At 49.6% G+C, this 16911-nt stretch overlaps 2 protein-coding genes across 4 annotated transcripts in view; both read right to left on the bottom strand.

Moving 5' to 3' along the window:
* Window positions 1-16049, bottom strand: part of LOC142010184 (GDNF-inducible zinc finger protein 1-like) — a 33229-nt gene extending 17180 nt beyond the window's left edge. For 2 of the 3 annotated variants that reach the window (XM_074988452.1, XM_074988454.1), the window contains exon 1: window positions 15920-16049. In XM_074988452.1, coding sequence (XP_074844553.1) covers window positions 15920-15957 — 38 coding nt within the window. In that variant the 5' untranslated portion in view covers window positions 15958-16049. Of the gene's footprint in view, window positions 1-13565; window positions 13671-15919 lie in introns of those variants that run through there. The other variant, XM_074988453.1, reaches the window with a different exon arrangement.
* Window positions 187-5766, bottom strand: LOC142010108 (uncharacterized). The gene is made up of 3 exons (XM_074988376.1): window positions 5446-5766; window positions 5168-5303; window positions 187-275 (listed from the first exon to the last, which is right to left on the bottom strand). The coding sequence occupies exons 1-3, from the start codon at window positions 5644-5646 to the stop codon at window positions 187-189; spliced, it is 426 nt and encodes a 141-aa protein (XP_074844477.1). The 5' UTR covers window positions 5647-5766.
* Window positions 16050-16911: the final 862 nt, after the last annotated feature.

Genomic DNA, 16911 nt, shown 5'->3' with positions numbered 1-16911 from the left:
GGGTGTTGCCACAGGGAAGGATAGGCAGAAAAAGATGGGAGGAAACAAAATAAGATAGAAAAGTTAAGAGAAACTAAAAGAAACAAGGCGGCTTTAGTGAATATCGTAACTGGGAGTTCATTCTCACAGTGAGAGACTGATGAACATAAATTTGTGGTTTATTGTTATTAAAGTTAATTACTAAATCTAAGTCAGATTCCACTCTTGGTCTTTGTGGGGATCTTCCACTGGGATCTTCTTGCTGTAGAATGAAGTACGGAATCCTAAAGGAATGCCTAGACCATAATTAAAAAAGAAATGTGGCCAACTTCAAAATGAGTTTGACGCTCCTGGTCTTGTAGAAGGTTAAAAATTCTTATTATTTAATATGCATTCTCCTAAACCATATAACTTAATTATAAATAAATTTGAAAACCCACAGAAGATCACTAGGCTAAGGCAAATAGCTGGAATGGCTTCTTCTAGATTCTTGGCTTGATTTTACAGGATGCAAAAGTTATGTGGTACAGTTACTTTAACGCTGACACTGGAGCGTTTGCATCTCCAACCAGTAATAATGATTGGCACTGAACAAAAGTAGAACTTGATGCAATTTCTCATGTGAATTACATGTTTGATCTAGCATTAACTACATTACTAATGTATACAACATGTGCATACATGAGGTCAAATATACTTCAATATACTGTCTCATAAAGCATAAATATCGAAATACACTAAAATGAATGGGTTTCAATAACAAGCTTAAAAGCTATAATTATTGATTATTACATAACATTAATATTTCAGTAATGACATTCTCAACTGTTGTTGCAGGAGCAATGTTCTCAAAGGTAATGCAATGAAAACAGCAATAGTTAGACCCATTTTAGTCTGTGAGGCATATATAATCATGATTTATGTCTTACAAAATTATGTTAATGTACTATATATATTTCCTGGCTGCTATATATGCAGGATTTCTTTGAGACTTGTAATTATATTTTTACAAGGCACATACTTTTGGGGACAAAATGGGCTTTTATTAGGGATTTCTGTTAGCAAGACAAATACTAAGAAGCAACATGGAATATTCCAAACACTTCACATCATTAATTTTGATTTAATCTGGAACTCAATCCTGCTAACATTCATGCATAAATAACTTTACTCATGTGAACAGTCCCACCGAAATCAAGGGAATTAAAGGGCAGGACATGTTTGTAGGGATAAATCCCAGTTTGAAGAACAGGGTTCTTGTTCATCATCCTGATGTACAGCAGAAAAAAAGTATACTTCTCCATTCCAGTGAATTTAACAAAAAGGTTTATTTAGAGAAGAAAAAAATCAAATGTCTTTATTAAGGGAAACTATTTTCCAGCAGACTAAAAAAGTGTGTTTTTCTACTGGAATATGTCACGGAAGACAGAAATGGATCCATTAGATAGCTTAATCTTAGTCCCACCAGCATAAGATTTTTCATACACTGATTTCTAGAAACTTAAACAACACAGCAAAAGGTATATTTTAAATTCTTCTGATGCATTTGTACAGCAACCCACTCCCTCTTACGGTTTTTGGGAACTAGTGCAATTGTTGATTATATTTTTGATGAATGTCTCAGCCCCAAAGGGCTAAGAATACGTAGTTTCAAGATACCAATACAGGTTGAACCTCTCTGATCCGGCACCCTTGAGGCCTGAGCAGTACCAACCGAGAGAGTTTGTTGGACATGGGAGGCCAATATCGTCTAGCACAATAACAACACTACTACTGCTTACTAAGTTCTTAGAAGACATTAGCCGCGTCTACACGTGCACGCTACTTCGAAGTAGTGGCTCCAACTTCGAAATAGTGCCCGTCACGGCTACACGTGTTGGGCGCTATTTCGAAGTTAACATCAACGTTAGGCGGTGAGATGTCGAAGTCGCTAACCCCATGAGTGGATGGGAATAGCGCCCTACTTCAACGTTCAATGTCGAAGTAGGGAACGTGTAGTTGTTGCGCGTCCCGCAACATCGAAATTGCGGGGTCCTCCATGGCGGCCATCAGCTGAGGGGTTGAGAGACGCTCTCTCCAGCCCCTGAGTTCAATGGTGGCCGCGTGGAGCGGCCCCTTAAAGCTCCCTGCCCCCTCCCTTCCTGTGCAGGAAGCTGAGAGAACGTGCAGGCGGCAGCCCAGACACACGGCCAGCCTGCACGTCCCTCAGCCAGCTAGAGACACCCACCCAGCTGTGATAGCTGCACGGCAGCCCCCCCCGGGAACTCCCCCCAAGGGGAGCCAGGGCTCCCAGCCCAGCAGCCAGGCGGGGACGCGGCAACGGGGCCCCTCCTGGACGGAGGCCGAGCTTCGGGACCTGCTGGGGCTCTGGAGCGAGGAGGAGGTGCTCCAGGTAATGGGGAGCAAGAGGCGGAACGCGGATGCGTTCGCTCAGCTGGCCGAGGGCCTGGCCACCCAGGGTCACCCTGCCCGCACTCTGGACCATGTCCGGAGTAAAGTCAAGGAGCTGCGGCAGGGTTATGCCCGGGCCCCGGATGCGGCCAGCCAATCTGGGGCCGCCCCCGTCACTTGACCCTTTTACAGGGAGCTCAGGGACATCCTGGGCCCCCGGCACACCTCCTCCCCTCTGGCCACTCTTGATACCTTGGCCAACGAGCCCCAGCAGGCCCTGGAGGCGGAGTCTGCCCCCCCAGGAGCCCACCCCCGGGGCACCGGAGGAGGAGGACTCCTCCTCCAGTGACGCCGGCCTCCACATCATCCTCCCATCCAGGAGCTCCAGCCGGGCATCTGCCCCCCGGGTGTCCCCCGACCGTGGGAGTGGACCGTCAGGTATGTACCCCCCCGGTGCACACCCCCGGGGTTGAGGGGCGGGGGTAATAGATATGACCAGGGCCCTCCACATCCCCAGATGACCATGGCCCCAAGGACAGCAGTGGCATGTCCCTCAGAAGAGTGCATCAGCCCCTGCCCCCCCAGCACGACAGTGCCATGCCCCATCCCCGGGGCTGGGGGGAGCGGAACCTCTAGGGTCCCCCGGGGGGAGGGGGTGGGACACCCATCAGCAGCATATGATGGAGTGGAGGGAGTGCAAATGCGAGACTCAGGCTACATATGAGAAACAAGCTGAATAGCTCCCAGTGGCTAAGGATGATCCTGGGGCTACAACTGGCAGGTAACACCTCTGCCCTGAACAAAGAGGAGGGAGGAGCCGAGCTGGGTTTGAATCCGGGGAGGCAGTTAGAGGCTAGGGGAAGGGAGAGCTAGAAGGCAGCCAGCCTGAGAAGGGGGAAAGCTACACCCCAGAGGGGCCCCCCTCAGGGTCTTCTCCCCAGGATGGGTTGGAAGGACTGTCTCTGACTGCCGTACTGTCGCTTCTGGGAGAAACTGGGCATCTGTTGCCTAACAAACCTCCTGTCGTACCTGCTAAGTGAGAGTCACTCCTGCCAGCGGACGGGGTGCAGTGCAGGGGGACCCCTGAACCCCATCACAGCAGCATCTCCCAGGGACGGGGATGGGGAACCTGCAGCAGAGGGGTGGGGGGACAAGGGCCACGGCTCGGGGCCCACACTAACGGCTGTCTCCACTCTTCTTCCCCCCCTCCTGTGTTCCGCAGCTGCACCATTGGAAGGACCGGAGAGCGCCGGCGAGGCGTCAGTGGTCCCGGACAGCCCTCCGGGGCCATCACGCCAGGCCAGCCCCTCGGTGGAGGACCGACCGGCCCCACGGCGGGGAAGACAGCGGACCCAGCACCAGCAGCCGACGGCGACGGACCCCCAGCTGCTGGCCCTCCACCGTCGGCAGCTGGAGGTCGCCGAGCAGCGGCTGCGGGTGGAGGAACGCCGCCTCCAGCTCCAGGAGCGGGCGCTGGCCTGGTGCCAGGAAGCATGGGGGGCCTGCATGCGGACCCTCAACCGCATCGCAGACTCCCTGGCCCCCCAGGCCGCCTCAGTGCCCGCCCTGCCTGCTCCAGCTGCTGCTCCACCCGCTGCTCCAGCTGCTGCGCCGTCTGCCGTCGCACCGCCACCCGCCACCGAGGGCCATTCCGCTGAGGGGGACCTGGGGCCAGCTGACACTCGCTGGCCGTATCTCCCGGTCCGCCCGGCCCCCAGCCAGCCCCGGCCAGGACTGCGGCCGAGGCGGGGATCCCAGCTGCTCACCCCCAGCGCTGGACTGTAGGGGCGTGGGGCCCAGGACGTGGCCCCCCCTTTGTATATATTCCACCAAGTTTATTGTTATTTTGTTGTAAATAGTTTGTATATTTGACCCATTACTATGCTGATCCTTACCCCCCCATGTAAATAGTTCTCCCCTTCCTTGTCTTCCCCTTTCATGTTATCCCTATTTTTATAATGTATATATATTTATCAGTTTGATTTCCCCTGTACATAGTTTGTCTTGTTCATAATATTAACAATAATAATAATAATAGTTCCAGTAAAGATGTTTGAGTTGACAAACAACTGTCTGCTTTTATTTTTACAAGAAAAGTTGGGGGTGTGTGCTCTTGGGTGCTCTGTGGTGTGGGCGTAGGGGCAGGGAGTGCTGTGGAGGATGGGGGGGGGCAGTGGGGGGCCTGCCAGCGTTCACCCCGCGGCCTCATCGAACTGGGCCTGCAGGGCCTCCTGGACTCCACCTGGCGACTGGGGGCAGTGGGTGGCTGCACATCGGCCCTGCTGGCCTCCACAGCCCAGCCCTGAAAGAAGGCCTCCCCCTTGCTCTCCACGAGGTTGTGGAGGGCGCTGCACGTGCCCACAATCTGGGGGATGTTGGTGGGGCCCCACATCAAGGCGGGTGAGGAGACACCTCCAGCGCCCTTTGAGGCGGCCAAATGTGCACTCCACCACCTGGCGCACGTGGTTCACGTGCAGGTTGAAGCACTCCTGGCTGGCTGACAGATGGCCTGTGTAAGGGTGCATGAGCCAGGGCCGGAGGGGGTATGCTGCATCTGCGATGACGCAGAGGTGCATGGTGCTGTCCCCCACAGGGATCTCCCGCTGGGGGATGTAGGTCCCCACCTCCAGCTGGTGGCACAGGCCCGAGTTCTGGAATACCCAGGCGTCGTGGGTGCTGCCAGGCCAGCCCACATAAATGTCCAGGAAATGGCCCCGGCTGTCCACCAAGGCCTGGAGGACCACTGAGTGGTAGCCCTTCCGGTTTATGTAGCATCCTCCACTGTGTTCCGGGGTGCGGATGGGGATGTGAGTCCCATCCAGAGCCCCGAAGCAATTGGGGAAGCCCAGGGTGGCAAAGCCCACGATGGCGGCATCCGGGTCCCCAAGCCTCACGAGCCTGTGGAGGAGCAGGGCGTTGATGGCGCGGACGACCTGCAGGGGAAGCACATGGGAGAGCACCAATGAGGGGTGTGCAGGGTGTGTGTGGCCCTCCCCTGCCAGGGTCCCCCTCCGCTCCCCTCCCCTCCCCTCCCCTGCCATGGCTGCCTCCCCCTCCCCCCGTGGGTCCTCTTACCTCCATGAGGACAGCCCCGACAGTGGCCTTGCTGACGCCAAACTGCTGGCCCACGGATTGGTAGCTGTCTGGAGTGGCCAGATTCCAGACAGCGATGCCGACCCATTTCTCCACGCTGAGGGCACGCCGCATGGCGGTGTCCTGGTGCCTCAGTGCGGGGGTGAGCCACTGGCATAGCTCCAGAAATGTCTGCCGGCTCATGCGAACGTTCTGGAGCCAGCGGTCGTCGTCCCACTCTCCGAGCACCAGCCGCTCCCACCAGTCGGTGCTCGTGGGGTAGCTCCACAGCCGGCGGTGTGTGCGGCGGGCGGGGTGCTGCAGGGTTGGGGGTTGAGTCCTCCTCCCCTGCGGGCAGCTCCTCCTCTGTGGCAAGGAGGTGCTCAGGTGCCTCCCGCATGGCATCGAGCAGGGCGAGCACTGCTTCTGCAGGGGCGGCTGGGTGGACCTCTGGCTGCTGCTGCTGCTGGGGGTCCATGCCTGCGTCGCTCGAGGTGTGCGTGACTATGGCTCTGCAGACCGCGTGCTGTGTAGGCTGCGTGTGTCTGGGAGGGGCCCTTTAAGAGAGCGGCTAACTGTTGCCCTGGAAGCGCTAGTCCGCCCTGTGACCCTGTCTGCAGCTGTTCCTGGCACCCTTATTTCGATGTGTGCTACTTTGGCATGTAGACGTTCCCTCGCAGCGCCTATTTCGATGTGGTGCTGCGCAAAGTCGACGTTGAACGTCGACGTTGCCAGCCCTGGTGGACGTGTAGACGTTATTCATCGAAATAGCCTATTTCGATGTCGCTACATCGAAATAAACTACTTCGATGTAGCGTGCACGTGTAGACGTAGCTATTTAGGGATAAATTACAGCTACATAACAGCACACAACACTGAGAGCCAGGACTGGTGGCTGGAAACAAATTTTATGGGACTGTGGGAAACTTGGCCGCAGCCATGATAAGTGGTCATCCAGCTAATTAAAATCATGCTGGATTATGGATATTGCCAGACGAGAGAGTTCCAGACTAGAGACGTTCAACCTGTAACTCCATCACTAAATTTGGCTTTGGGATGAAATTCACCAACTATTTTCAACGAATAAGCATTGGGTAAAACTAAAAACTGCAGTGAATTCGACAGACTTCCCAGTCTTGACAATATATGATCACAACCTTATTTCCTGTTATTAAATTCACAAAAGGGAGAAAACGGTCAAGTAATGAATCTGACTTGAAGGCATTTGTGGGACAAAGAAGGGTTACAATGAAATTCATGGTATTGCTTCATTTATATAATCTGGTTGTCACTTCTGGCTGTAAACTCTGTGACACGTGTCGAGAAATCCTGTCAGAGAAGCCCCTGGCAGGGTTTCGATACCTCCCCAGCCTCTGGTGTACTGCAAGGTCTCCTTGGTGACAGGTCATGCTCGATACATTAACAAAACACCAAGTTTTACCTCAGAAATTTCTTCAGAAAGTGATTTTAACTTAAAATCAATACAGAGCCATCCATTTAATCTGAGGGGGTAACTTTTGGCGGGAAAACAACAGCCAATAACTATGAATACTTATGAGAATGAATATTTGTGAGACTCATGATTATTAATGAATCGTAACTGGTCACTGATGACCAAAAAAGGAAAGACTTCTGGAAAGATCTGAAGTCTCTGGACCTGTCAGGGGTAGTTCCCCGTCAGGTCCGCACCCAGCCCCCAGACTCATGAATAATTCATAAGCTGGGTGTATAAAAGAAGGGCGTGCACCACGGACAAGGCCCTTCGGGAAGGCCCTGTTTTATGACTTGGACCAGTCCCTTTTGGTAGCCCCTCGGGGTGAAGCAGCTGAAAATCACTTCGCACCATCCTGAGGGAGAGCGCGCCACCAGACAGACAAGCGGCACTGAGGGGATCTGAATCGACGCACCAGGCATCGCCTGCAGCTCGCCGCCATAACATCGCGGCGAAGCCCAGCAGTGACGGCGGTATACCACAGCATCTGGCACCGCTTCCCGGCATGGGCCGACCAGCCCTCGCTCCAAAAAGACTTCTTCCTTACCAGACTGGACAACCCACCGACTAAGCAGCTGCGAGCCTAGGCTACAATGGAAAGGCCGCTCCAACTGCTGTATCCTACCAATATTGACTCACTCTCTTTTTTTCTTTATTTCTATTCGCAGTTATAGATATTATTGTTGATTATTGTTATTACTGTTGTTATTGTTGTTCTTAAATGCTTTTGTGCTTCCTTAACTATTAATATTTAAATATAAGTATTAGGCATAGTATTACTGTTATTATTAGAAGCTTATTGTTAAGTGTCTCTTAAAGACCTTTTTGTTGTTAATTAACTTAGTACAGTTATATATTTAAAAAATCATTATAAGTTGCCATTGGCATCAGGGATTAACAGCCCCTGGGCCAAACACGTATAAATAAGGGGTGCCAGGAAGCAGCAGTTCCACCCCCCCACCAGGTAAACGCAGGGGGTAGTAGGGCCCCCAAGTGTATTATACTTAAGCACAGTGTTCATACTGTCCTATTTTCTCTTTGGGCCCCTGGGGAGTAGCGCCCCCAGTGGACCTAACTGACAGCAGGGATTGTTGTCCAGTTTAAACAACACCCTGTTTGTCATATAAAGCAGTGTCTCTCTCCCACACGGGGGCACAGGAGTGTGTACTCTTTAATATTTCTTTGGGCAATCTGTCAGAAGGCATGAGAATGGCACCAGAATTCATCCTTTATGTAAGTAGATGTGATTAACTGTATTAACTGTAACCGTGTTTATAATAGTATAACATCGTCATTTAGTATCAGAGGGGTAGCCGTGTTAGTCTGGATCTGTAGCAGCAACGAAGGGTCCTGTGGCACCTTATAGACTAACAGAAAAGTTTAGAGCATGAGCTTTCGTGAGTTAACTCACTTCTTCAGATGTGGCCAGCATCTGAAGAAGTGAGTTAACTCACGAAAGCTCATGCTCTAAACTTTTCTGTTAGTCTACAAGGTGCCACAGGACCCTTCGTTGCTGCTATCGTCATTTAGGGAACACTTATAATAAACTTCCATTCTGTTCCTGCAACAACTAACTACTCTCAGCTTCCATTTTCTCTGGGCCATACAGGGAACTGCAGGGACCTAACACCAGGGGACGCCCTCTAAGGAACTTTATTAGCTATTGCAGACACCTGTGTTTCTTTTAATCTGACCACCGTGTTAAATTGCCCTTGGGTCTTTTTAATTCAATCAGGCACCACTGACCGCGTCTACACTAGCCAAAAACTTCAAAATTGCCATGCAAATGGCCATTTCGAAGTTTACTAATGAAGCGCTGAAATACATATTCAGCGCTTCATTAGCAGGTGGGTGGCTGCGGCACTTCGAAATTGATGCGGCTCGCCGCCATGCGGCTCATCCAGATGGGGCTCCTTTTTGAAAGGACCCCGCCTACTTCGAAGTCCCCTTACTCCTATGAGCAGATGGAAATAAGGGGACTTCGAAGTAGGTGGGGTCCTTTCGAAAAGGAGCCCCAACTGGATGAGCCACGTGGCTGTGAGCCGCGTCAATTTCGAAGTGCTGCATTTGCCCGCATGCTAATGAAGCGCTGAATATGTATTTCAGCGCGTCATTAGTAAACTTCAAAACGACCACTTGCATGGCCATTTCGAAGTTTTTGGCTAGTGTAGACATAGCCACTGTGTTTCATTTTTAAAGCAAATTGTTTTTGTTAACAGAGGGAAACCGGCGAGGGGTCATTACACCCCAGGCCTATAGCCACTGTTAGAGCCTAGGTCTGATAGAGCTCGGTATTTTTGGTCGGCTCTCACTGCTCATGCAGCACCCTTGTCTCGCGGTTGCTTGCCACATTCGGCGTCTTGGCAGCGGCTGCGACAACACTGAGCACTGAAGTGTAAATTCACACTTTCATTTAAAGAAAAAGGCATCTTTGTCTTACCATGTCTGACAGCGTACACTTAGTTGCCCTTCATAACTTGTATATGTGACTATTTTCCATAATGGCTCCAATGAAACAGAACATTTCAGCGCATGCTTAAATCCCACCGACTTCAGTGAGACTTAAGCATGTTTAGATGTGCTGACTTGGTGTCTAAACAAACAGCTCAAGAGGAAATTAATCCCACGTGATGCCAAATACTGCATTTCTACATCTTGTAAACAAGCACAAACTATGCATGTTCATGTGATACTCTTATAACTTGTCTACCAGTTTTATGGATCAATGACAATACAGGCTGAACCTCTCCAATCTCGTCCGGCAATATCCATAATCCAGCATGATTTTACTTAGCTGGATGACCACTTATCATGAGTGTGGCCAAGTTTCCAGGGGGCCCATACAATTTGTTTCCAGCCACCAGTCCTGGCTCTCAGTGATTTATGTTGTTATTTAGCTGTAATTTACTCCTACATTTCTTCTAAGAGCCCAGGAAGCAGGGGAAGTGTTAGTAATGCTGCTAGACTATATCAACCTCCTGTAGTCTGGCAAATTCTCTTGTCTGGCACCAATCAGGTTCTGAGGTTGCTGTATGAGAGAGGTTCAACCTGAATTTCCATTCAGTTGTATCATGGAGTGGTGGTGGATGAAATGAAAAGCAGGCTGATTTTAACCAAAACAATTGACTTTGTTTCCTGAACTGTTCAGAGTATTCCACTGTCTTTCCTTACATTTACCATGTAAACTATTTTCAATTACAAAATTCAGATTTGCAGTTACAGCTAGCTGGCCATGCCATCTGGAAAGTATTAAAGCACTACTGCTTGTCCATTAAAAGAAAAACACATGCCATTATTCTCAGGAGGATGAGAATCTATATGCTCGTGATTAAGGGATGAATGAGTAAAACAAACATATTCCCTTTCAGATCACAAGCCACTGTCTTCAATTAAAACAATAAAATGAAATGGCTTCACAACATTTAAGAGGCAGAATTTGCTGTAGCTGTTAACATGTGTGCTACAACTCTCAACGTGGATAAGCAAGTCTTACTGCTAGGAACTCATATACTTACAAAACATTGATCTTGCAAGCTGCTTAGAGAAGAGCAGAGCCAAACCCTGCTCAGTACTTGATCAAAACATGAACACACAGACTGTGTCTAGACTTCCCTTGCTCTACATTTTCCATCATCGCAACCTCCTTCCATTCTCCTGCAGAACGTAGCTCAAAATGACCAACAGTAATACAAGATGTTAAAAAGCACAATGTTAAGAAGCTCATAAAACAATTAGTGCTTATTGAAATCTCTCATCATCTTATAAATTAGTTCTTTATTCATTCCCTCTACGGCTCTGATCCTGCAATGAGGTCTGCATGTATTATTCCTGTGCACATGTGAACCTCACTGACTTTACAAGGACTTCTTGTAGGCAGAGTGATTTACTGAAAGGACTCACTGCAGGACCCAGACCTCAGTTAGAGGTTTTTTTTAAATGTCTGAATGCTCACAGAGTTTGGAGCAAAATCTAATAAACTGAATGGAGAAGGGTGTCTTTCTACTCACTTCAATGGCTTTGGATTACAGATGGTTGGAAATATTTTCTGTCAAAAAACCTTTTCACAAATAATGAAGTCTGCATCATAATCAATGTTAAACAATTTTCAACAAAAATACATTTTATAAAACTCCCAAATGAAGCATTTTGATAATGTTGAAACATCCCATGTCAACTCTTTCAGAGCACAACATTTCAGCTGCTTGCTTTGATTACAGAATCATAGAATGCTAGGCCTGGAAGGCACCTTGAGAGGTCATTGAGTCCAGCCCCCTGCCCTCATGGCAAGACCAAGTATTGTCTAGACCATCCCTGATAGACATTTATCTAACCTGTTCTTGAATATCTCCAGAGATGGAGATTCCACAACCTCCCTAGGCAATTTATTCCAGTGTTTGATCACCCTGACAGTTAGGAAGTTTTTCCTAATGTCCAACCTAAACCTCCCTTGCTCCAGTTTAAGCCCATTGCCTCTTGTTCTATCCTCAGAGGCCAAGAAGAACAAGTTTTCTCCCTCCTCCGTATGACGCTCTTTTAGATACCTGAAAACCACTATCATGTCCCCCTCAATCTTCTTTTTTCCAAACTAATTGAGCCCAATTCTTTCAGCCTTTCTTCATAGGTCATGTTCTATAGACCTTTGATCATTCTTGTTGCCCTTGTCTGACCGTTTCCAATTTCTCCACATCTTTCTTGAAATGCAGAGCCCAGAACTGGACGCAGTACTGCAACTGAGGCCTAACCAGTGCAGAGTACAGCGGAAGAATGACTTCTCATTTCTTGTTCACAACACACCTGTTAATGCATCACAGAATCATGTTTGCTTTTTTTGCAACAGCATCACACTGTTGACGCGCATTTAACTTGTGGTCCACTGTGACCCCTAGATCCCTTTCTGCCATACTCCTTCCTTGACAGTCGCTTCACATTCTGTATGTGTGAAACTTATTGTTCCTTCCTAAGCAGAGCACTTTGCATTTGTCTTTATTAAACTTCAGCCTGTTTACCTCAGGCGATTTCTCCAACTTGTCCAAATAATTTTGAATTTTGACCCTATCCTCCAAAGCAGTTGCAACCCCTCCTAGCTTGGTATCATCTGCAAACTTAATAAGCGTACTTTCTATGCCAATATCTAAATCGTTGATAAAGATATTGAACAGAACCGGTCCCAATACAGACACCTGCAGAACCCCACTTGTTATACCTTTCCTGCAGGATTGAGAACCATTAATAACTACTCTTTGAGTATGGTATATTTTATAAAATAATAACTTTGATAACTCATTTTGAAACAAAATTGTTTTTATTTAAATCCTTTTTAAAAGTTAAAGCCAAAAACACAATCCAAATGGAATGTTTCAATTTTATCAAAACATTTTGATAAAACTGGAATGAATTTTGTTCAGAATTTTGCATTACAGAAGACTTTTGGATTTTTTGTCATTGTTCTTTTTGATCGATTTTGGAATAGAAGAATTATAATTAAATTTACCATAAAATGGAAAATCTGCTTCCCATCAAGCCCTGCTCTGGATTAGATCTTAGTGACAAGCAAAGAGAAATGAAAATTTGCCACTGAGGGTCATCAGAATGAGAAGAGCAAAGTTACGAGGCTACAGTAAATCCTCTACTGACTACAGAAACAATTTTATTACTTATTATTTGTGTTACCGTAGTGCCTAGGAACACAGCCATGGACCAAGACTCAATCTCCGGTGCAGTCATCACATGGCTGCAGCCCACATGACGTCCCCAAAATCACACAGGTAGTATATATGTTTGCATGTGGCCCACATAACAGAGAGCTGCATACATGGCCCACAATGGCAAAGAGGTTGAGAACTGCTGTGCTAGGCACTATACCTTATTAGGGCTTTGCATAGACACACATGACCACTCATGTGGATCCAATTGCAAGATGAGGGCCGTAGTGAACACTACAGAGTATACATTTTAAAGAACGCACACCACTTTCCCAAATGGGTCAGAACTAGATGGAGCACTGAATTGAGACACTTCTCAGCTTAGTCCAGAGGAACTTTGGGCAACTTACAGTCTATCCTCTACTTCAACTCCTCATTGGTAAAACAGGGACGTTTCCCTCTCTTACATTGGTGCTACAAAGATAAAATCCATTCATGACCAACGACCATCCACTCTTGTTTACCCAAAAGGCCTGGCAGCCATCCAACATTTTTGGATAAAGGGAAGTGCTATTTTAGGCTGGATTCTGGCTGTGAAGCTGCAAAGGCACATCTACACTGCAGCTGGAAATGAAGCCTCCCAGCACAGGCAGACAACCACCTGGCAATAGGACTCAAGCTAACACAGTAATTAATGGGCATAAAACACACATAAAAACACACCTGATTCACAAACCTGTCAGCCAACACTTTAATGGAGCAGGCCATTCTGTTAATGACCTGAAAGTCTGTGTTCTACTGAAAAGGAACTTTCACAGCCATTTGGAAAGAGAGGCTGCTGAACTCTCTTTTATATTCAAATTCAACACATTAACATGTGGTTTGAACTGGGATGGCAATTTTCTAGCTCATTATAGGGGCTCTTTTACATACTTGGCTTTATCTAATTCTTGACTCCCCACCTCCCCTCTGCTCTCTGATTTGCTCACCTTGATGATAATTCTTCTGATTTGTCAACCTTGATTACTCTTTCTGGTTCTCTGTGCCTTAAATATTGAGTCTGTTCTGGTGTGGCTACGATCTGAAGAAGTGGGTCTGTCCCACGAAAGCTCATCAACTAATACATTATTTTGTTAGTCTTTAAAGTGCTACTGGCCTGCCTTTTTGTTTTAAAAACAGCAGTGTAGACAACAGCATCTTGGGTTCTCAAACACAGTCAGCTTCCCACCTGAGCCACAACATGGGCATGAGCAGAAATTAATTCCTAGTCCTGCAAATGCTTAAGCACGTGCTTAATTGTAAGTATGTGACCAGAGCCACCAAAGTCAATGGGACTGTTCATGTGCATGACATTAAACGTGTGCTTGCGTGATCGGGGCACAAGCCAGCACTGTGAGGGAGTGACTTGCATGGGAGGGGCTGGAACAGCAGCACTGATATTATTAAACACCACTGAGCCCTCAAGTAGCCACCTGTACCTACTTCATCCCGCAAAGATGCATGCAAAGGAGCAGGCGGCAGTGAGGGCATGTGGCTAGCACAGCAGCAATGAGCTCCAACGGCAGAAGCAGAGCAGGACTTACAGAATCATAGAAGAGTAGGACTGGAAGGGACCTCGAGAGGCCATCGAGTCCAGCCCCCTGCCCTCATGGCAGGACCAAGCACTTTCTAGACCATCCCTGAAAGCCATCTATCTAACCTCTTCTTAAATATCTCCAGTGATGGAGATTCTACCACCTCCCTTGGCAATTCGTTCCAGTGTTTGATCACCCTGACAGTTAGGAACTTTTTCACCCTGAAAGTTAGGACTTAGTTACAGAGCGCAAAGAGAACCAGCAAAAATGGGGCAAGTGTCACGCACACCCATCCGCTGTGGAAGGCAGGGTTCTGGCAGGAAGACAAGCAGCCAATATTATCCAAGTCTGACCTATCTGCACTGGGTCCCCCAGTAAACACCCAGCCTCACCCATCCCAGTTTCTGCCTACAGAGGGGGAGGCAGGACATGCCTATGGGACAGCCCCTCTATAGGCAGATAGGGGGCTAATGAGTAAGGCTGGGTGCTTGCTTTGGCATCAGAGACAGGCAGGATATATCTATGGGGCAGCCCTCAGCCTCACCCATTAGCAGAGTGTCTACCTATAAGACACAAGCCAGGTATCAGTACAAGGGCAGCCCTTGCCAAACTACTCAACGCACAGTGTCTGTCTACAGAGGCCCAGCAGAATAAAACTATAGGAAGACTTCTAACCATATTATCCAATGGCACCGTGGCAGCCTACCAGGGCTGGCCAGGTTATAGCTATAGGATTGGGTACCACTATAGGGACAGCTCCAGCCTACCTGCAGGGAGCAGCAATACAAGACGTCCAGAGTATTGCTAAAGGGCAGCCCTAAGCCCTTGCCCACCAGCACAGTTTTTGCATGCAGGAGTTGGGCAGTGTACAGCTCTATGATCACCAGAGGATAGCTATAGGGGCTGTAGTTATGGGATAAGCAAGATTTAACTATACAGGCTGCTATAGGCACAGGCAGAGGATAACTGTAGGGGCTGCAGATCTATGGAGCAGGCAGGTCAGAGCTATAGAGGGCTGGAGTGTTAAAGACCAGGCCAGGAATAGCTATAGGGGCTGTAGAGTTATGTAGCGGGCAGAACACAGGTGCAGGGGGCTGTAGTACTATAGGAATGAGCAGAATGTAGCTCCAGGGCTTTAGTGCTCTAGGGACAGCCAGAGAGTAGCTATGCGGCTGTAGGTGCAGGCAGGGCATAGCTATAAGAGCTGTAGTAGCTATTCAGGGGGCACGGAGGACAAAGCCACAGAGATGTAGTGGTATAGGAGCAGATATGACACAGCTACAGCAGCTGTAGTGCTATAGGGGCAGGCAGGGTGCAGCTATAGGGATAGGCAGTCCATAGCTATATGGTTGTCTTCTTTATGGGTGGGCAGGCTGCAGCTATGGGGCTGTAGTGCTACAGGAGCAGACAGGTTGCAGCTATAGGGGCTGTAGTGCTATGGGGCAGGCAGGGTGCAGCTATACAGGCTGTTGTGTATAGTGGGAAGGGTACAGTTACAGGGGCGTTAGTGTTATAGGGACGAGCAGATAGGTTGCAGCTATACGTGCGGTAGCACATAAGAGCAGACAGGGTGCAGCTATACGGGCTGCTGCATATAGGAGCAGACAGAGTGCAACTATAGGCGCTGTAGCGCTATAGGGCGGGCACGGTGCAGCTATACGGGCTGCTGCACATAGGAGCGGACAGGGTGCAGCTATAGGCGCTCCAGTGCTATGGGGAGGGGCAGGACGTGGCTATACGGGTGTCGCTATGGGGCACCCCAGCCTTACCCTCCCAGGCGGGGCGCGCTGCTCCCGCGCAGTCTCATGGGACTCGGCTCCTGCCTGCGCTGCGCACCGCGGGGCTCCGCAGCACAGCTCCCTCCCCCGCTGTCCGCCCGATGGTACAGCCCGAGCACGGCGCGCTCCACCTCCCGCCTCGGCCACCATAGCTTTGCCGCGGGCCTGCTGCCCAAAGGCGAGATGGCCGCCCAGGGCACATAGCAGCGTCACCTCGCCCCCTCCGGCCATCTTGAGTGTGGGCAGCGAATCTCCCTCCCTCCACCATCGCAACTCGTCGGCCATCTTGAGTGTGGGCTGGAGACGGCTTTCCCCTCGGACCCCGTGAGTCGGCCATCTTGGGTGAGGGCACGAAGCGTCAGCTCTTTTCTGGAGAAAGACGGGAGGCTGGGCGGTAAAGGCTACAATTGCCAGGAGCCCCGCCCGCCCCCAGCCTGCCCCCCTCCATAGCTCCCTGTCCTATGACCCCCCCTCCAGCACTGCCCTCCCTGCAGCCATGGCTCAGGCCCCTCCCCTACACACCAGGGACCGGGCTGGAGGGGCCCACCTGCGGGGTTGCGGCCTGTGGCGCACAGACTGGGGCTGCCTGTAACTAGCCGCCATGGTGGGTGGTACTGGCAGCCCCCCAGTGATACCCAGCCACGCACACCCTCACCCCCACCCCACACACAGCGCACTGGCTGATTCGCAGACACCCCCGCTGAGGTGTGGTTGGCACATACGGTTACAGATAACGCGCCCGTTCCGGGGTGTCCTCTTTTTTATGCGGTAACCCGAGAGACTGCCCCCATTCAGCATCAGCACCCGGAAACCTCCGGCGGCTTAAAGTGCCACCCCTGGGGGGAGCGTATCTGTGTCAGTCTTTGCCACCTCACGTTGTACTAATGTCCTGCAGGTTGAACCTCTCTTGTCTGGCACCCTCGGGACCTGACTGGTGCCAAACAAGCACGTGAATCGGAAGCTGGAGGAAAAGGGAAGCCGAG

Source organism: Carettochelys insculpta, chromosome 3 (genome assembly GCF_033958435.1).
Source record: "Carettochelys insculpta isolate YL-2023 chromosome 3, ASM3395843v1, whole genome shotgun sequence".
Taxonomy (NCBI): domain Eukaryota; kingdom Metazoa; phylum Chordata; order Testudines; family Carettochelyidae; genus Carettochelys; species Carettochelys insculpta.
This window is presented reverse-complemented; position numbering and strand designations above follow the sequence as displayed.